Below are 21,571 nucleotides of genomic sequence, written 5' to 3' on the forward strand. Positions count from 1 at the left end.
GCTTCATCAACCGTGAACATCCGAGTACTAGTGAGAGCATACTCTGCTTCCCGCATAGGAATGGTGTGGCACATAGTGTCCATGAACCTAGTTGGTGCTATTGCAACTAAGAGAGTTTCATTAAGTCCAATTGAGAAATGGCATAGCTAGCAAACATCCACCAGCTGGAGCATGGCCCTTGAATAATAATTTGAAATAGAATGTAACAGCTTTTAAATTTTTCATTTGCATACATTCATTTAGGCATTGTAAAAGCTATTCTATTGTATATAATATAATACGCAAATATGTGTTCTTTTTTTATAAAAAAGACAATGGTGCTAGCTTAGACACCATCTTCTCATTATATATATATTTTAACATAAATACTTTGTATTGCTCTATAAAGCGATTTTACTCTACCTGACTGAATTGATAACTTAAATTATGGCTTAGATGGTATGTGATCATGTGGTAGGGTCAATTTTCAATTTATATTTGCCGGGAGCTCCTTAGGAGGATGACTGCTGCTTGATTATATTTATAAAAATTAGTCCATTGTTGTTTCTAATATGGTTTATGAACTTTTTTTTAATTCATTACCTTTTTATGAACAAGCTATGTTCAGGCTTTCAAGTTTCTAGGCTTGTATCAATTTTATATATAACGATAGGTCTTAGTATATAGTATATGTTTCGAAGTTTAATGTATTACTAGTGGTCACCTGCGAAACTTCGCGTTTGTTCAACAGATTTTATAGGAATTTCAAAAACTATGACGGGTTTTATTTTGATTTTATTTCATTGAAAACAGCAAGTCACTCATCTACATTTCAGTCCTTAATTATGAAACCTTTTTAAAATTAAATTTTTAATGTCAAGTACTTTAATTATGTTTAGAATAAACCTTCCAAATGACACATGATTATTGCTGCTGATAAAAACGAGAAATCGATCAACTGGCTTAAGAGGGCTTCCTGACGTCATTGGCGCTTCGTCCTATATGAGCTTGCCCTGAACATGTCACCATCGGCACTGGTTATGTGATATCAGATGATGACTCATCAGTCAAGTTCAATGAAAAACGGAATCGGTTAAGAACTGTGAGGCCACCAGGAAAAAGCATTTGATACTGTAAGAAGGTTGATGAGTCATTGGTTCACAAAGCTTTTTCAGAAGCTCCGGCACCGTCAATATAATATCTGCTTATGTGGCAGTTTCATTCCATCCCAATTGTCAACAGAATTTCGTCGATTATTGCTCGTTCCGATGGACTTGCGATAGCCTTCATGGATTCTCCCTGTATCAGTGCAGCTTTTCTAGTGTCAGCACTAAGAGAAAATGGAGGCGACGTTCTGTAACCGTCCAGTAACATTTTTCCTCTCTCTAAATTTAATTCTTTGTTAAATCGTAACAGTTTATTAAATTGCCATCAAGAATCGTTTTTATTTTTCTGCACATCTACGGCTGGAGCTCTTCAAAAGGAGACCTTAACTTTTTATGTGCAGCTGTCATCCCATAATTACTGGGACAAAAATCGGCTTACGCTATTAATATATAATACTGTCGTCATTTATATATCAATTAATTGCGATTAATAAAAAAATATTCGAATGGTTCCATTCAGCCTTTCATTAGGTACAGCTTTACACATTAATCCCGTTTATATAAGTTTTTTGATTCACTAATTAACTACATATGTTATTAGTTATGGAGAATTTAAGCTTAATTCTTATCATTAACAACTTTTTAATTTTTCATTATCACTTTACCATATTAATTATAAATGTAATGTTTCAGCATTAAATTTATAATTAATCCACATAGTTAATTGTGCCGATATTCAATTGTATTATCTAAGATAATGATAAATGTATATTTTTATCACAATTACCGTAAATAAATATTAATTCATCACAAATAACGCAAAATAATTCCAAGTTTCAAAGTCACAATATTTTTTTCAAATAATTTTCAATATATTTTTCCTCGTGGTAGTGCCACACTGCATACCTTCGGGTTGCAGCCGAATGGGCCGGCACGCCTGGGGAAGTACCACTCTCTCACTTAAAATCGGCGTAAATTGGTAGCTATGCTATCGCGTTTCGTCCGGTATGTGAGAGTCCCGGAGGCCCGAATTTGGTTTTATTACCCCATGAGGGTACCATCAGCGACTGCGGTGGAGAATCCCACACTGGGCATCCATGCTCAGGACGTACACCACCTGCAGAGATCGTAATTCGTAGCCGTATATTTTAATGCCCACCATGCCGAATGGCTTCACGCACTACCGATCATGCGGGTAAATCTGTTCTTGACTTCGCTTTAGCATATGATTTGACACAACTGGTCGCCTCGCCAATGCGAATACCAGACGTGGAGAATCATATACCTTCATGGATGGCAGATGGCTACCAGGCTATCGTCGATCGTATCGTAGAATCAGCTTTCGCCGGCAGTTTTTCCGAACCGATACGACTTGGGAACCTTCAAGAAAATAGCGTACTCCTTTCTTAAAGGCCGGCAACGCACCTGCAAGCCCACTGGTGTTGCAGCCACAGTGTTGCGGTCGTTTGCCACCTATAACATTAAAAAAAATGCCTTATTATAGAAACACCCAACTCAAATTCGCCGAGAGCTCCTTAGGAGTACTATTGCTACTGATGACAGGAGGGACGGACGGTTTGATTTTTCGCCTAGAGACTGGGAATTCCAATCCAACGGGGTAAAGTTGCAAGTACTCTCGCCACCACGTTTACACGCTTTGTACAAAAGCTAATTTTCGTGTAGGTTAATAAATTTTAGAATGTTTTATCTTTTAATTTTTAGCAATAAAAATAGCATTTATATAAAATGTTATATTACTTGTCATTGCTAAACGTCAAATGTTTATGGTTAAAACTTAAAAGTCAACTGTCAAATCATTAAATTATGGTCAACAACATAGAATATAATATTAAATATTGATCAAATTAAGTCGAGTACGTAGTGAATTAAGTAGGAAATTCTAATATAATAATGTAAAATGTCCTTAGAACAAACAGCTTGTGATGGTAAGCAGGCAATGACATGGAATAGATTTCAATGATATAAATTGTACACTTTAGAATAGATAGATAAGAGCTCTTGAATATAAATGTACGAAAAATATTTTTTATTGCCGAGTATTTAAGACAAATCTAGTTAATATTATAACAAAGATATTTGTTTAATTTTACACTTTATAGTTAGAGCTGAATCTAAACTATTGCATCAATCAATATTTAATCATATTAATTTTAAAAAAATACAATTTTCTTATAGTATTTATATATAAATATTTTTATGATTTTACTAATGGTGCCATTTTCTAATATTACAAGCAATTCTTACAGACTTGAAGGCTTTTGAACGACGCTTAACTGAAGTCATAGCATGTCTTCAACCAGCTACTATGAGATGGAGAAGTGAGTTACAATTAGTTGTTAATAATAATTTTATTAATTATAAAGATATTCTACATCTTAAAATTATCCATAATTACCAGAAAGTGTTGTTATAGTTTTAAAAACAGCACATGTTGCCAATTCTACTAACAAATCCTCACTTTATTGCAATTGAAACGAAACCTAATTCGGTTCAAACAATTTTTTATTCACTAACACAACAATCTAGTTGCAGATTTGTTAAAAATATCATATAGAAATAAGTAGAATTGGCCCTCAGTTATGAATGAGAGTTTCTTTTGTGAGGAATATTCAGTTGGATTTGAATAGAATCTGGAATGTATCATAACCATTAAAATGAATAAGAATTGGCCCCCAGTATCTTCACAATGATCTAATTTTAAATGACATTCATATTTTTACAAACATTACTAATTTATAATAATTTTGTTAGCTTAACATAGCACTATGTTGATTGTGCTTAGCTTTTCTAGTGATATATTCTTTGTTGACTTGATATTCAAACCAAATCACTTGCTTTTAATTATAAATAAATGTTACTATAAAATAAGGATAAATTTGTTTATGACCAAAATAAGTAAGATATTGTCCCAATACATTATTATAAATGGTTATGTAAATTCTTACCAATAGACATTATACATATTTACTTTTCTCCTTTTTTTAAGTTCTCCTGGCGGTGGTGTCTGTGTGCACAGCTATAGCTGCATGGCACTGGCTGACTGACCCCCTCACTCCGGTAGTGTCCTTGACACAATCACTTTGGAATCATCCTTTCTTTGCTTTGACTTCTACATTTTTAGGTAAGCCAACTTTTATGTATAACCTTTTTTTAAAAGAAATAGAAGCTGATTACTATTGACAAATATATGCCTTGAAGAAGTAAACAATTAGATCCTAATGGAAGTGAATAAGTGACAGATATACATATAATGTAACTTATTCCTGAAACAATGCTGCTTCACCGTTTATTAGAGGTACATGCAGCGTTTGTCTTGCCATACATACATACATACATATGATAGTAGAAACAAATAAAGAACATTTACGTGAAATTATTCTTTGCTTAAATTTAAACCTTGGTTACTGAGGTAGATATAGTTGTTATGAAAATATTCTCTTTTGCACACTTGCTATTTTAATTTATAAGTGTTCAAAGGCAGTATTATAAATAAAATGAGTATCTAATGTTACTGGAGTGACCATAGAGTACTGGGTGGAATTGTCTTTAGATTACATACATACATACAACAATACATGTATGTGTCTTATTATTACGTACGTATATACGTACGTACTATTATTATACGTACGTGTATTATACGTACGTAGTATTATACGTACGTACGTACGTATTTTTTGAGATCATCTAGGTTATGCAAGTCAATAACAATTTAAATAAATTATGATGGAAATACAAAAACTTTTTTTTATTATTTGAAGCATTAGTGAAATCAACTTCAATTGCAAGTGCAATTTCAATTCATTGATATACATTCAGTTGCACAAAAATGAACCCTTTTGATCGTAATGTTTATTATAACTTAAACTTTAAACAACATAAATTTGTAACTCCAAGCTTTTAATTGCACAAAAATAGTTCATCCTCCCTGAGACAAGGTTTCCAATTCTATAATAAATTATGCAGAATATTTTAAATTTGCCTATAGGTAAAGTTAAAGTTGATGATAAAAAAAATGAAATAAAAAAAATAAATGATAAAAGTTAATATTCATTGATGTTCATATAGGATACATACATATATACAATTTTATAAATTACGATTATTACATGTAATATTTTGAGATTGAAAAGAGATTTTTAAATGGAGATGAGAAAAATGACGATTCAAAGAGCTATTTAAACAAAGTATATTTTGATTATTGATTAGTAGAAAACATGCTATAAATCCTATAAATTAAATTGCATACTTATCACTATATGTTTTTATTACAGTATTATTGTTTATGATGGGAGTACATAGAAGAGTAATAGCACCAAGTATAATCACAGCACGAACGCGCTCTGTGCTAAACGACTTCAACATGTCATGTGATGAAACTGGAAAACTTATTCTCAAGCCGAGGCCAGCAAATAATTAATTTAAATCCATGTCATTTTAATAGGTTTAATTTATAAATAAAACAAATTACGAGGGACTATTTGTTTATTATTTATAACTTTGGTGTATTTATATAATAAATAAATGATAACTAAGAAAATAGGTTTATCATACACATCTTAAACAATTATTAGTTAAAAACAATTGACTTAATTTATTAATAAAGAACAACAGTAAGACTACATAATGCAATACAATTATCTATATATATTCTGCTAAGAGTTCAATAAATTAATTCAAATATTAACGAATCAAATATCTAGCAAATATTTTTTGAAATAACTATTAAATTGTAAGCATATACATTTTTAAACACACAAATTTAAATTGTAAATACACAATAATTAATATGTAGATATTTTTATCATATTACTTTTAAGACACATAAATAGAAACTTTGAAAATAGTGAAATATAAGTTAAATGCAAAACAGATATATTTTTATAGAGGAGAGGAACTCTTTCTTTAGATTTATAAATAGCCTTGGAATACATAAATTCATTAAAATATATTTAATCTATTTTTTTAGCTTAAACATTTATCGTGCTAATTTCGAAAACCAACATTTTCGCCTCAATTTTTTTTACACATCTAATCTATGCTAACATTAGTAATTCGAACAAAATTGTAAAGACGGTTAAAAAATGGAAAAAATTTATCATAAATGTAGGCTGTGGTTTAAAACAAATCAATTCCTTATAAATGCGAAAGCAGACAAGGCGTAGGTAATTGATTACAATATTAAATAACGAACCACAAAGATATCTCAACAATACTATCTATATTATATAAATAACAATAATGTGCTAAGTGTGCAAGTAATTTTTTTTTCTAATTTAAGGATATTTAATACTTAATATCATCTACGCTACACTTTATATGCATGCTAAATTACAAAGTTGAAAATTATCAAGGAGGGTATAAAAAAATGCAATAAAATTTTCAAAGTCAACATATTATGTAAGTTGCTAGTAACGGCGCATTAAAGCTTTTACCTACATTTTCTTAAATAAAACTAATTATAGTAGAATTGTATATTTAAAAATATTCTGTTAATTTAATTGTGCATTTTAAATTAGGAATAGATCAGCGTGGAAGACTCGAGCAAAGAAAACTTGATACATACTAAACAATAGTAATATAATAATGACATTGAATATTTGAGTGTGTGTGGCGCGTCTTTATTTTCATAGACAATATTGTTTTTTTTTAAACCGTAATTATTATTTATAGGTTTGTATATGATTTTTTAAAAATTTCTTTATTCTTAAAATGGTATGCTTAATTGTTACCTCTTATGCCAATTTATACATAATAGTAAAACATATATAAAATTCGTTTTAAAATTACTTTGATACATAACATCAAGGCAGTGGTACATGGTACATGCATAAATCCATTTCTTAACAATATACTTAAAATTATATCTTAAAAGGCGTTATTAATTTTTTTAAGTTATTTTTTCCTTTATTCGTACAAGACTAATGTGCGAATTACTTCATACCTAACATGCATTACTGTTAATACAATACATTGTATACAATTTTGAATTAGCCGTATTTGTGGAGTATTTGACTCGGTATAGAATTTCAGTCTTGCAGTCTAGAAGACGTTATTTATATGGCGAATTGTGTTAACATTGTAATATTTGTCTTTAGGACACCTGGGATGTTATGATTGATTGTTTTTGTGACAAATGATCAAGGTCACAGTTAGTATCGCTTTTCAAAAATGTATCGAAAACGTCTAACATTTCACTATTTGGTTTGGTAGAGTTCTTAATATCAAGGCAGTTTCGTTTTTATATTAATGTAATACTTTGTTTACGTCAAACTCTATAGCTTCTTAAAAATGTTTTATAAATCTAACTTACGAGTGACTTTATAAATTCTGTTTTGTGTTATGACATACATATAACTACATATACTAACCTTGCATATGTGTGGGGTAAGGGAAAGATTTCTCAAAAATAATGTTTTGCAGTTTGCTTTTAAAGCATTACCTAACAGGATTTATATGATAGAGTGCGTCTATTTACCACTTACATACATCATTATATATTTTTGCATCACTTTTTATTATTAATATAGAGACACTATAGTTATATATATCTGAAAATTATATTGTTCAACGCATTTACCGTACTGAGGTAATCTATATACATTACCGATTTTTTTTAATGATATAATTTGGGCTTTAAAATTTTGTAAAATCATAGACAATAAAACCTATTCATAGAGTATAGAGTATCTCTAATAGGTTAACGATATTAATCATTACATTAACTACAACATTTAATATCTATCTACTACTTACACGCTAAGACAGTTTGTTGTAGCGTGATCTCTGTTATTGTGGAGGTGACACTTCTTTGGAGACGATGAGGGTCAAATTTCAAGGTCGAATTTGAGCAACGTTTTTATATATGTACGTGAAACGCTTTTAACGCACAAAGTTTTCAATTGTACTGACTAGACGCTTTAATTGTTCTTACGGATAGATAGGTTAGATATAATCAGATAGATGCAGTTTATAATTTGTATAACTCAATGACTTACGAGATTTTTGGTAACATTCCTAATTACGATTCGCGATTCAAAAACGTTTCGATCTACAAATTTCTAATGTCAAATGCCAAAAGCAACTACGATGGCTACAAAACTACGATTGTGCCGTGAGCAAACGCTGGCAATCACTAATCGAAATATCTCGTCTGAGCGAATGGTAATTAGAAAGAAAAATAACGTCGGGTTTCACTTGTGTTGTTTAAAACATATGATTTCGACTACTCCATGACTATAGGAATCTATTTCCCAAAACATCGTCAAGCATTCCTCGATAAATATCATACGCAAAACCGGATGAATCCATAATAATATTTAGAATACTTACGGTTCTTATAATTGTAAGCATTACACGTATCTAGTTTCGATGTCTATCGTAAATCGGTTAGAAATCCGCCAATACGAAGCCCGCTGGTGATCATGCGAGGGCGCGCGAAAGTTTAATAAAAAAAAAAAAAAAAATCTTAAAACATATCTATTTCACAGAATTATATTTTAACGAATCTTAAAATGTCTAATAGATATGTATTTTTCGAAAATATATTTACCCATTTCATATTTTTTTAAATAATAAACGCATTATGAAAACCATAACCAGATGCGCGGCAGGGCGGGAAATGTTATTTATGAAAGACCAGTTTTGCCATCCACGATTTAAATGACATTAGGTTACAAAACGAACTTAATGGAATATTCGTCCAAATGAATCTATGATTGCAGTCATATTTTTTACGAGATCACGCTACAACCAACAGTTAATAAACGAGCAAAATAAATGCCGATGAGAAATCCCCACATTTTTATTGTCACCTCATTCCCCACAGCAACATGCAAGGCTGGAGTGGTGTCCTCACGCAGCCAGGAGCGCTCGTATGTTCTTCGGCGTCGATTGACTGTTTAGATGCTTCGTGGTGTACCTGAGGGCGTTCAGGAGAGGTTCCGCTTTGGGAGGAGGTTGCTGTTGGAGGAACTTCACGCAACCTTTCACGTCGACTGATGACGAACGGCAGAAGGCTCCAGAAGGATGTACCCAGTCGTAAAGTATGATCAAACCGACCATGACTCGGAGAACCAAGAGGGATGTCTCCTCGCGGCTGAATTGGGCCACCAGTTTTCTGAAATCGCACAATAAGGAAAGAAGTTAAAAACAAAACTGTGTTTATGTTTAACCTATTTTATATATATTTCTGTTCTAGTTGAATTTGTTATAACAACCTTAATACTGGGATATCGTACTTCCTACGGCCTAATTATAATAACGAGCATATTTCTAAATGAAGCTCGCGTACCTGCTTCAAATAAATAAATAGTTATGGGTTACATTGAAAAAACAAGTAATGGGATTTACGGCAAAATAAAAGTACACATTATGCCCGTTCGAGTCGCTGGAGACCGTCCACAGAATACACGTATAAATCATAATTATCTTTGATGTTGGCGAGAAGCACGTTTTATGTAAATATACATATTTATTTCGTTTTTTTTTTTTTTAATTATATCTGTTTTAAGCTACGATCATACGTATATGATAAGTATATATTACTAAATAATTTATTTCGATTGATATAAATAAAAATATTTCAAATATAATTCTTGTAATTTAATTAATTACGAATTTCATGTGATATTACTCATTGTTCTAAATATTTCTAGTCGAAGTATTTTGTATCAATACAGGAAAACAACAACGAACTACCAACGCAACTTAATGTACGTTAAATTAAATATCTATATTTTAAAAATTAAAATTAAATTTACACTACTAAGATATATTATTTGCCGAGATGACCAGTGGGTCAACCACTAGGTTTGAACACGTGAAACGTAACTGAAGATAGCGAATTTAAACTCGTATAAGTAGTTTAATTTGCGTTTGTAAATCATCTCGTATGGCGAAGGAAGACATTGTGAGGAAACACGTGTTTTTAAATGAAATTCTGACTACAAAATCGGCACAATATTTCCGAACAATCCAATTATAATAATAATTTTAACTGCATGTTGTGTGAACAATCGGCTAATAAAATCCTGGCAATGTTTTTATCATTCAAGGCACAAGAAGCTATTGTCACTTTCAATGGCTCGGTCGATATATTGGGCTGTCGTGACCATTAAACGAGCTAAGTGAATAAATGCATGCAAGCGTTTTTAAGCTATATCATATGTGAATAGACATCATATTTGCGTGAACAACTGCACGGATGAGGTTAGCATGTGTAGTATATCAACCGAATACGTTTGATAAGGAAGCGGATAGCGGTCGTACGTCAGAGGATGACCAGTTCGTTACGTCCGAAAACTTGTGATCGGTTATTCGAATTACGATAAACAAATAAGATCTTATCAATAATTTCTAGGTTACTTACTATTTTTGCTAATCGGATAACACACGAATCGAATAACACACGAACTGCTGAATATCCGTTAGGATTTACAGCCAAACTAATATGATAAATCCGACCGTTACTTTGTTTAATACGTTTTCAAGTCCTCCACGCTAACTACTCCACGGAACATCACGAAATTTGCATAAACTTAGAAGTACAGAAACGTCAAGATCTAACACCTGATGCTCTCCCCCAAGTTACGGGCGAAAACTTGTAAATATCTAAATACAAATGTTAAGTATTCTATTTTTAAACTTTAACATTGTATAATATAAAAAAAAATACAAGTACGACTGTTTTAGATAGAAAGAAATATTTTAAATGTTGGTATTACTGACAAAAAAAAAAAGATTCAAATTTATACTTATTAAACAGCTAGTTATGACAATTGAATCGAGTGTGTGTACTAACTACTTTACATAATAAAGTTCATGATGTCACAAATAACAGCGGTAATAAGGAAGTAAATAGACGTAAATCGAAAGGGGAGACATTAAGTGCGATGTGAGTGACATATGATTTATCATTATTTCATCAGCGTTCGTTGAGTGCGCCGGTATCATGTGTCGAACGACCCCGGGAATAATTCACTTTAATAATATACTCGCCCTTGTTGCAATCACAACGAATAACACATTTACGTGCATTTTATACATATCAGTCAATATGTTTTATAAATTTTTAAATAGCGTTAATAAACATACATAATCATTAACATATTCCGATAGGTCATAATTTCGCCTGGCAAGGAACTGGCACTTGTTTTAAAATTTTCACACTGCGTATTTAAATAAACGCATAATAACTTTGATACACAATATTATTATTATTTGAAACTGTTTTAGTTTAGAGGTAGTAAACTCAGAATAGTCCTCCTTGTTAAATGTCGAATAAATAGAAAAAAATAAAACACTTACGGATTTTCCAACATTCTTAAACACACTTTGGCCATCGTGCTGAGCGTTTCTGTTGTATTTTCTAAATCCTGTTGATTGTCGTTGACGAATTGGCTTGTTGCTTCTGACAAAACTTTGAGCATCGGCGTTGCCTGTGCATAGAATAAGGACATTCGATTTGCAACCTCTGCCCCGATGTGCGGTTCTTCCCCTGGAGGTAATTCTGCATTGATGAGGCCACTGCGTGATACGATTCTTCTGTAGTAACTGAAGTCGTTCTGAATGGCTGGCGTCTTCATCTGTACAAAGGGAGTATTTATGACGGTGTTAGATATATAATGCATAGGGATTCATCAAATTACGAAAGGAAATTCAAGTATTGAAGAGAGGAATACTCTGGGAATTCATAATTTAGACATTACATTGGTTTGAAATTAAATTATTTTCGAATGTGAACTTAAGTCTAAGTTAAATAATATTGAATTCACCACTATTTATTAAATTAATTAATTTCGCTTAATTTATCTTTATAATTAATCTCACGTTAGATCATCGACCTTGATCTAGGCACCCCAGGTTGAACTTTCGGCACCCTTTTATATTCGATCAGAATATGTATAATGTATATATATATATATACATATTAATATTTTACTTTATTATGTATAATATTTAATAAATAAATTAGCTAATCTTTAGAAGTCTTAGGGATTTTGATTTGTTCTCAATTCGATAAAAGAAGCTTGGCTAAAATTGTAATATGCAAATACATTTTTTTCTTTAGCCACTTAACTAATATAAATAAACAATCAACTGAAGAGGAATGATTAAAGCCAGTTTTACACTATGTAACGAAATAAATTTTACAGCAGATATATTTATTACATCCTACAAACTGCGTTCACACTAAGAGATACATATTTACAATCAGTAAAACGATCAGACTAATATACCCACGCGGTTGCCGACAAATAGGTACAAAGGGCGTAGGAAAGGGTAACGCGGGGTACGGTCAGTATAAATAATAATTTCCTTGATATTATTCTCCCGACAGATTTCGGTCTGAAACTAGCAATCTACGCAGAAAATATTAAAGTGCATAAGTGTGGCGCGTGCACAAAATATTATAATACCATAACTAGTGGGGGAGTTCACGCGCAGGAACATCGACTTTACTTGACTGTTTTCCGAGGCACGGGAACGTTAACACTGCTAATATTACAAGAATCATATTAAAAAAATATTATTTTTTGAAATTTTATAAACACTTTCTAATCGTCATTTTACTCGACTGTATTAAAGGTTAAGCTATCATAATGTATATTCTACCGAGAGGAACCGGCTAGAAACTCAGTAATTAGATCAACTAAGCATTTCGAAATACTTATCTATAGCTCGGATATATATAATAATATATAATATAATATTAAATGGCAACGATATATCAATTTAAAATACGGGATGTAAATGAATATCATATTCTATAGCGAAAAGCCAGCATCAGTAGACCGAGGTCGGTAGTTTTCTATTACAATGTTTAACGCGTGGAATTCACAACATAAGCAATTAGATCGACGACATGACATGACGATGACAGGTAATGAGTAATTGTAAATGTATAAACAATACAATGAGTGTATGAATACGCTTTCGATGTCTAAACAATAATATATTACAAACTAGCTGCGTACCCGATGAGATAGATATCGTAAAACGCGGCAATGTTTGCCTTTTTTCTTAAAAATAGAAGACATCGATTGGCATGTTCCAAATTTAAAAAATGTCCCCCTATATGTAGCTTATAAATTTTGAACACATTCTATTAGGAAGTCCTGTGCATAATTCTATCCTGCTAGTCTCGCCGGTTTAGGCTGTGCGTTGTGTGTCAGTTAGTAATTTTAATTTTTTTATTAAGCATATAACCGTAAAACCTTAGCCACTTAAAAAGTTTTATATTTAAAGAAAATTGACACAATATTCTGTCCTAGAAATTGTTTTAAATGATATAAAATGGCTTGCATTATTTGTATATTTTCATACAGGAAATATAATAAGCACTGTAAAGAAAATGAGCCTCGTGTCGGTTGTTCTCGGTAGTCAGTTGGTCAGGGTTGGTCGGTGGTCAGTTCCAATATAGGCTTTAGTTTATATTGGAACTGATAGAGGGTTATCGAACGTTTAATTATAAAATAACGATCCGAACCAACTTGTAACATCCTAATATAATAATAGTTAATTTCAACAAGGAGTTTTGCATTGCAATATACAAATGAAAATATGTATTGAGTTATTTGTTGTTCTTGTCGAGTCGTTGTCCAAACGAATGATATACTTTATAATAGTCTTACTTAAATATATACAATCTTGCAATTTGATCCAAGACTTAATAAGTATACCGAAGTAAAGGGAACTTCTAAAAAATCTAAATGATGTTGAGCACAATTAAATATTCGATCTTAGACTTTTGATGGATAAAATAAATATCCATTATACGATTCTTTTTAATTATTAATTAATGAATTTACACCTTCGACATAAAGTTAACTGAAATCACTAGAAATATAAAAAAAAGCAATCGGAATAAAACATTATGAAATTGGATAGACGGGGTGTGGTCAACGAAGGTCAAGTAGGATTTGAACCTGTTATCGATTACATCCAATAGTCTATTGTCTGTTGAAATGCAAGATTGTATTCCAAAGACTTTAGATTCCTTCTAGTGATTCATTGAATTGTTAGATATTACTTTCCATAAAAGGTGACGTTCTGTCGCAAAGCATTAATACTTTATTGATTAGTTTATTTATAACTATATTTAAAGCAGTGGAGTGGATCAACATTGAAATTATGAGTCACTTATTTTCAAACTAGGTGCGATAGGGTGCCACGCATTAAAATTAAGACTAAACGTGTATCCACTGTCTGTGTAAAATTTTAAGTCGTCGGGGCTACTGCACGTCGTACGTATCGTTAAACCGTTACAACGTGGAAGTTAATTTATTTTTATGTTATTTTTTACATGTACATATTGGTTTTACGTTACACAACGTCGGTACGTGTCACGTCACAATCGTAGCTGTAAATACTTTAATTAATAGAATAATTTTATTTTGATCAGTTAACAATTGTATACACAATCTATTATAGAGGAACATAATGTGTTATATTAATACTGACGCTGTGTCAGTGATGACATATATCTGTACGATGAATTCAACAGAGCCCAAATTGTTATTATATTGACAAAAACTAAACTACAATTCTATCTAATAAGCGTTTAAATATACTTTTCTCGCGAACTTTAAATTGCTACGTCACAACCCAATTCGAATTTGGGATTAAAAATATATGAATATCGAGTTTAATGTTAAAGAATACGCACAATGAAAACCTAGACAAGGAATGTTTTACGTACTGCCTAGGATTGTATCGTTCAGTTAAACAGCTTATAATTTACCTTTTGCGTTACATAGTGTACTTAACACTGTGTAACCGATTTTTTTTTTTATTTGTGACTGGGAGTACATGAGCTTATATAGGAATCCCGTCAGGAATCCCATATCAGGAATCCCAGTAACTTTACTAGACTAGGGCTTCTTCAGATCTAGGCTAGATATTACCTAGTTCGATAAATTCTTTAGTAGCCTTTGGCTTGTATAAACTGGGTCAGTTATTTTGTTAGCATTTAATGTTATTTAAGTATTTCAAAACAATTTCATCATTAAAGGTAACTTACTTTGTGTTCATCGAATTTCAGAACGAATTCCAATATTTCTGCAAATTGTTTCACTAGAGCTTGCTGTTGTTCCAAGTGTTGCGTGGGACTCATCGATCCCCCCACAAGTGAACCTAAGAGACGTGGTACAACCTGAAAAAAGAAGCAGCCTCATCATAACATTGTTTTATTACGGTATACTAATCACATTAATTTCTAATAATTTACAATTACAGATTGTCTTGTTATTTAAAATCATATTAAATATTTTAAACTGTTATTTTTCTATTATAATTTTAGTTATGTAGGATTTAAAACAAGCAATGTAGGCAACATTGTTTATTTTAAAAGTATTATCAATATTTTCCTGAAGAAGCTTGTTGCTGATAGAACCTGTGATTTTATTTCAACTTGTTGGTATAGTGGCTAGTTAGTTAAGCTGTTAATTCTGAGACTCTAGGTTCAAGCTCAGTTTTGGTCCAGTTAAGTGTTTCTGGAATAAATCAACCTTCGTATACTTTATTCTATAGTAGCATTATCGCTTTTGTTTATGATTATTTTTTTTTCATTGAAAGAGTACAAAAAGAGAACACGTTCATAAAAATAAAGTAAATTAAATATAAATAATAATATAAGTTTAGTGTGCCAAGCTAGTCGAGGTCATTTTGTTACAAAAATTCAAACTTTCCTTCGAGCTAATATTAAATGCATGACACAAAATATTTATTGTATAACCGATTCGAATCGAAGACGGAGTCGAGATAAACAAACGTCAGATTTACGTATTTGCTAATAGCTCTGATATATTGAGCACTACAAATAGATCTTTATTTATAATGTAATATTAATTATCTTAACTACTTATATCCACTTTAATTTTACTCCAAAACGATAACAGCTTCGGCGACATTAAATACACCATTTTTTCAGGAATCCATTTATAATGTCATAGATTATTTAAGCTGTCGATGAATCATATCTCACCAATCTTATGACGAATGTTTATTTACGTTTATCCCTCTTCTGGAATAGGCTTTAGTCACATACCATTCATAATTTAAATTATAATTAGTTTAAAATAATTCAATCTGAAAATTGGCAATCAATAATACAAAAACAAAAAAAAAATACATTCAACATCCTTTTAAACTAATTAGTAAAAAATAATTAGTAACCTACAAGTGGAAAGTTTAATTACTAAATATTTTCATAATCTTTGCAGACTGGAAGGAAAAACATTTTTTCTTCTCAATTTTAGTAAAATGTTAGCGAGTACTGATATAAAAAATTGTAATTCATTTGATTTTTATAATAACTTATTTCCAATGTGATTTGGTTCATACGTGTGTCATAATTCCACTTGAAACATGCAGGTTTCCTCATGCTTTTTTCGTCACCGTGCGACACAAAATTAATTATTTTATTAACACAAACAAGCGATTTAACGATTTGGGGTTGAACCCGCGATTTTGGGCTAAGATTCACGTGAAACCACTGAGCCTTCTCGGCTCCCGTCTATTAATTATCCGGAATGACTTAAAATTACACGAAGCTCATGGTCAGTTACCCTGTGTCATTTAATTTTAATGACCATGGAGGGATACCCTACTGCAGTGTTTATTTTTCATTTTCAAGGATAATCAAAACAGTTGCCGTCAGACGATAGTAACATAACATAACGAGCTCCGCTCAGACAAGATGGAAATTTTAATATTCATGGACGACGTTCGGTCAGCTGGAAAAAACCATCTAGCTCAGTGTTAAATATATTTTCTTAAATCTACACGTTATGTACTAGTTTTGTTTTGTTAAAAATGTACATACAATAACGTGCGTTAAGTAAAAGTAAAGTAATACCGTGTTTGGAGGTTACTCTAACACTCTCCAATGTTAGTTTGGTAGATATAAATTTGTTAAGCGCATGAAAACTCAGTAATTCCTGCCGTATTTGAAAACTTGATCCTTAGTTGAGATTCACAAGTTCTTGCCACTTGGTCATTTCGGTTTGTAATTCCGCAAATGACGATAGATTTTATAATAAAAATAAAAAACCCAAACACGACATAAAAACAATTATGTCGTAAGTAGTCAGACTTTATTTTTTCTAAAATATCATTAAAAATATTCTTATTAGAATTATACTATATTAATATAACAAAGAGGTACTTTATTTGTATGTAGGTGGTAATGTCATGAACTATTGATACAATTGTAAAATGTTTTTCATTGGTAGAAAGCTACATTATTCCTGAGCTCTAAAGGGAATAAAATATATTTATATCATATCATTTTCTTTCTTATAAATTGCACTCGTGTGAAGCCGAGCCGGGTTGCTAGTGTTCAATAAATATAAACCAGGTTAAGTATAAACAAACCCCAAATATAAAATAAAAAGTAAAACTATATTTAATTGGGCACTTTAAATTGTTATTTTTCAAAGCATAAAAAGCCAGTTTCGAATTTTTTAATATATAGCTATTTTTTCAGATATTTAAGAAGAGTTAAAAAATTAGCATAAACGAATTTAAACTTTGATAGTTAAAATTGCATGATTAATTTTCACTGCAAGAAATATGATATTCAACTTATAAAAGCTAGAACTGCACCCAGACGTACGTGGATTAGAGTTAATCTGGGCTTAGCGAAGTTTCTGTAGGAGTTGAATTCGTATTTGAGACGGGTTTGCTAAATGACATATTGTTCGGGGAACGAAGTACTGTAGCTATAAAGTAGGTACGTACTATTGTAATGTGACGTGAGTTCGTTCGGTAATTTCTGGTGCCGGTTGAATGAACCGACAAACGGAAACGGTGTGTAAATTAAAATGTTAAGATGTTATTATGTTAAACATAATTTGGCGTAATAAACATTTTCCTTCGTTTTATTTCGAACTATAACATTTTTTTTAATCATAAGTCAAAGGCATAATATGGAAATCATTTTAAATAAGTCCATAAATATTATGAAATGTAAATTCAACCAATACATCTGTGTTATAATAAAATAATTATTACGTTATTCGGTTCATAATTTTCCTGTTGTCTAAATAATAATAATAGTAATAAATTACTTTATTGTCACCAAATAAAACTAAAACAATGTTACCAACTTTGCAACATTTATAGAGATGTTCGACTAGGCTATTACGTATTTTATATGTATATATTTTTGTCGATATTTAAGAGAAATTTAAAATAAGTTAAGACGAATTAGAGCAAATATTTTATATTACACTAGCGACTAATATCAGTTTCGCAAGGGTTCAATTTATGAATAAAGAAATGATAAATTATTTATACTCTATAGAATTCAGAAATCATGTAGCTTCTGCCAGTGAAAAAAATAACATTGGATCATTAGCTCCGGGAATTACATACAAACAAACAAATTTTACCTCTTTAGAGTATTAATATATGTAGATTTAAAAATAATATATAGCCAAGCTAATATATCGACGACAAAATCGATCGATAATACTTTAAAAAATTTACAAGGTTTGCGGTTACGGGCGCTTGTATATCTGGTTTTACAGTGTGGTGTAACATTATAATGTCTGTTTTATGTCGTTCATAAATAATCTCGTCTCGTGTAAGCATCGATATGTGTGATAAAAGTGATATGACACGATCACATCACGTTTATAGATTATTGTAAAAAAAGAAAAATAAATTTACAACAACAATAAAACTTCTCGAGCAGTATTTATACCTATTTGAGCGATGGAGTTTTTACATTTTTTTAGTTTTTTATTTTATTAAATTAAAACTTTTTATGTTTTCCCTAACTGAAAACTATGAAACCAATTTACATAAAACTTATGCCAGAAGATGCAGAGCGTCTCGCAGATTTTAGTTAATGATACATGGCTGATAGCAGTCAACAATTGCCGACGGTTTTGCTTGTATGTAATACATAAAGGTTGTAGAAGTTTTACACGGATTTATTTCATTGATATTTTTTTGTTTCCTATTGTTGTAAATTAGGTTTATTTCGATTCCTTTGTGCACTGTTTACGTGTCCAATTCGCACAAAAACGCCGGAAGCCGGAAGCGAAGTAGGTTTAAACAACTTGGGGCACTAAAAGATTCGGTCGACTTTTGGTCCACTGCCAATTTGCTGTCAGCAGAATATATTTTCATTACTGGGTCATGTTTTTACAATAAATTCAAAGCAAAGTAGGATTAACTCAATTAACATATACTTAGTACAATATCGTCATGTCTCATCAAAATTAAAATATAATTTATACGAGTAGTCACTTGCACTTTGCAAGTTTAACCTAACATCGGTAAGGAATGTAGATTCGACCGAGAAACCGACAAAAACGTAGAAGTTTCAGTACATACTTATTATTCAATAGATGAATCTTTTTTAGATACACATGAAATTCAACGAATTAAAAATATCTTATCTAAAATTAATAATTATTGCTTGTATTAATTCGTGTTCTATGCGTTTACGCATCGTTCATCCGATTAAGTTCAAAGTTCGTGCTGTTATTTTTGGGATTTGTGTTAAGGTTTCTGGTATAATTCTATAAATGTACAAAAGGTGGAGCGCCAGCTGTTTTAGTTCATTTATTGTTTACAAAAACAGAGGTATTATAATTGTTTATCAAAATATATATTGATTTTTCAATTAAGGTTGGTAAACCTAAAATTTATTAGACATAACAACTCCGTACATAAGCTAATCTATGCTTAAAAAATAATATGATCTATTTATGGTTTTTTAAATTGGTTTTTAATTTAGCAAACATAAAATTGTTTAAAGATATGATTATACAATCGTAAATTTCAAGTAATTTGTGTTTGTAGGTGTAAGGTTTATTGGTTTAATAACGTTAGTCCCATGAATATAAAACGTTTTTAGAATCAGAATCGTTTGCATAACCTCTACAGGAAGTAGTCGTTGTTTAGTCGATTAGGTTGCAATTGCAACGGGAGCGCGGATAAGCAATTATTTCTATTAACTCTCTTCCGGATCCTGATCGGATTGCATTTACCATATATACAATTATAGGAAACACGAAATAAAAACGTCGATATTTGTTGTAAAATTAAGTGGTAAATTAATTACTATATCCTGAATAATAGAAGAACAAAAATTTGGCGTTACCCTACCTAAGTATACCTAAAACGAAATGTAAATGACAAAAAAAGATACATAATATAAATAAAATGATATATGTAACATGTACATATAAGTTGTACATATTAAAAAAAATACGAAACAAGATACGAAAGCAAAAATCTTTATCGATCAAAAAGTATACAATTGTACGTTGTTAGTGTGCGATTTTTTCACTACACGACTTATTTGAAAGGAAGTTCTTTTTCGCGGTTAAAAGTATAGTGAACTGGCAGAAATCGTCACGTAAGGAAAACGCCAATTTCCCCCTCCAGGCGACCTTTTCCTCTCCTCCTTTTTCTATTGTATACGGTTTTGTGTAAAAATTATTACTCATTTTTTTTTTGGTATTGTTTTAATTCACACGGGATTTTTAATAACAATGTTGTCATTGTTATTTAATTTAAAGTTGTTAATCTATGTTATTGTGCCTGTTATTCAATACTTATTATATAGCGAAAACAACTTCGTTGCAACCGTATGTCCCACGACAAATCTCTTTTTTAATTATATAATTTTTGACTGATATAATATATTATAATACTCGTGGAAACATATAAAATCTTAAGATACTTTCCATTTATTAGGTTAACAAATGTAATCATTTTGTTTGATTATTTATTTATAAGAGTTCTTTTTTAATAATCTTTAGTCGTTTGCGTCTGCAAATCACTAACGATAAAGGTACAACGTTGTGGTATTTACTGGGATTATGATATCTTAATTAAAAGATTTAATTATCGGCCTGCGCAAGACGAGCCGCATTAAAAACATCGGAGGGTAAAACAAAAGAGTATTAACTAGACATCAGGATCAGAAGACACGCTTTGTTGCATGGAATTATTTTTATAAACATTATTAAGATTTTATTTTTTACTGACATTGAAGAAAGTATTTTTTTAATCAGTATTAAATGCAAAACGTTTGTTAGGATGATTATTATTCAATCACATTTAAGAATAAAGCATAACAACCGAAAAAGGTGATTAAATTATATTTGATAGGTATAGAAGTTGACTACATCGCGAAACATGACCTATTATAGTATTGTATATGTTTATTAAAAATACCTGCAAACATACAAATATTATGAAACATATAGCTGGGTAGTGAAACGTTATAACTAGTAACTAATCTACAATAAGATAAACCAAATATATATAATAGAATAGGATAGAATATATTTCGTTTTCTATGTATACTCGTACATACATAATATCTTACTAAGTGAACTGACAATATAGGTATTATTAAAGTAATTACTTCGATGCATGTTTACCTGAAGTTGGCGATATTATTTACGCATACAATAGTACCCTCAGCGATTGTGTGC

General features: G+C 30.9%; 3 protein-coding genes across 4 annotated transcripts in view; 2 read left to right on the forward strand and 1 right to left on the reverse strand.

The window, feature by feature from the left end:
• The window catches only part of Pdi (Protein disulfide isomerase), a 340,404-nt gene that overhangs the window by 36,675 nt on the left and 282,158 nt on the right, over positions 1–21,571 (forward strand). The window lies entirely within an intron of this gene.
• LOC113402916 (nuclear envelope phosphatase-regulatory subunit 1 homolog) lies at positions 2,861–5,584 on the forward strand. 2 transcript variants are annotated; one of them, XM_026643274.2, is made up of 4 exons: positions 2,861–3,031; positions 3,353–3,424; positions 4,093–4,227; positions 5,381–5,584. In XM_026643274.2, exons 1-4 carry the CDS (start codon positions 3,004–3,006, stop codon positions 5,524–5,526), a joined length of 381 nt encoding a protein of 126 aa, XP_026499059.1. In that variant the 5' UTR covers positions 2,861–3,003; the 3' UTR covers positions 5,527–5,584. The 2 variants fall into 2 exon arrangements, with proteins under 2 accessions (XP_026499059.1, XP_064073309.1); XM_064217239.1 differs by having other exon boundaries at positions 2,881–3,031; positions 3,341–3,424.
• The window catches only part of LOC113402915 (CYFIP-related Rac1 interactor A), a 28,501-nt gene continuing 12,507 nt past the window's right edge, over positions 5,578–21,571 (reverse strand). The window contains exons 2-4 of the mRNA XM_026643273.2: positions 15,130–15,261; positions 11,415–11,692; positions 5,578–9,225 (exon numbers count right to left, since the gene is read on the reverse strand). Of these exons, the coding sequence (XP_026499058.1) occupies positions 8,961–9,225; positions 11,415–11,692; positions 15,130–15,261 (675 nt within the window). The 3' untranslated portion in view covers positions 5,578–8,960. The remainder of the gene's footprint in view (positions 9,226–11,414; positions 11,693–15,129; positions 15,262–21,571) is intronic.

The sequence above is a fragment of the Vanessa tameamea genome, chromosome 16, assembly GCF_037043105.1.
Source record: "Vanessa tameamea isolate UH-Manoa-2023 chromosome 16, ilVanTame1 primary haplotype, whole genome shotgun sequence".
NCBI classification, from domain to species: domain Eukaryota; kingdom Metazoa; phylum Arthropoda; class Insecta; order Lepidoptera; family Nymphalidae; genus Vanessa; species Vanessa tameamea.

Excerpts from the sequence above, each read along its gene's own strand:
- LOC113402916 (XM_064217239.1), top strand. The coding sequence starts at position 3,004 with ATGTCCTTAGAACAAACAGCTTGTGATG. Across the intron at positions 3,425-4,092 it reads AGCTACTATGAGATGGAGAA|TTCTCCTGGCGGTGGTGTCT; the intron begins GTGAGTTACAAT and ends CCTTTTTTTAAG. Across the intron at positions 4,228-5,380 it reads TTTGACTTCTACATTTTTAG|TATTATTGTTTATGATGGGA; the intron begins GTAAGCCAACTT and ends TTTTTATTACAG.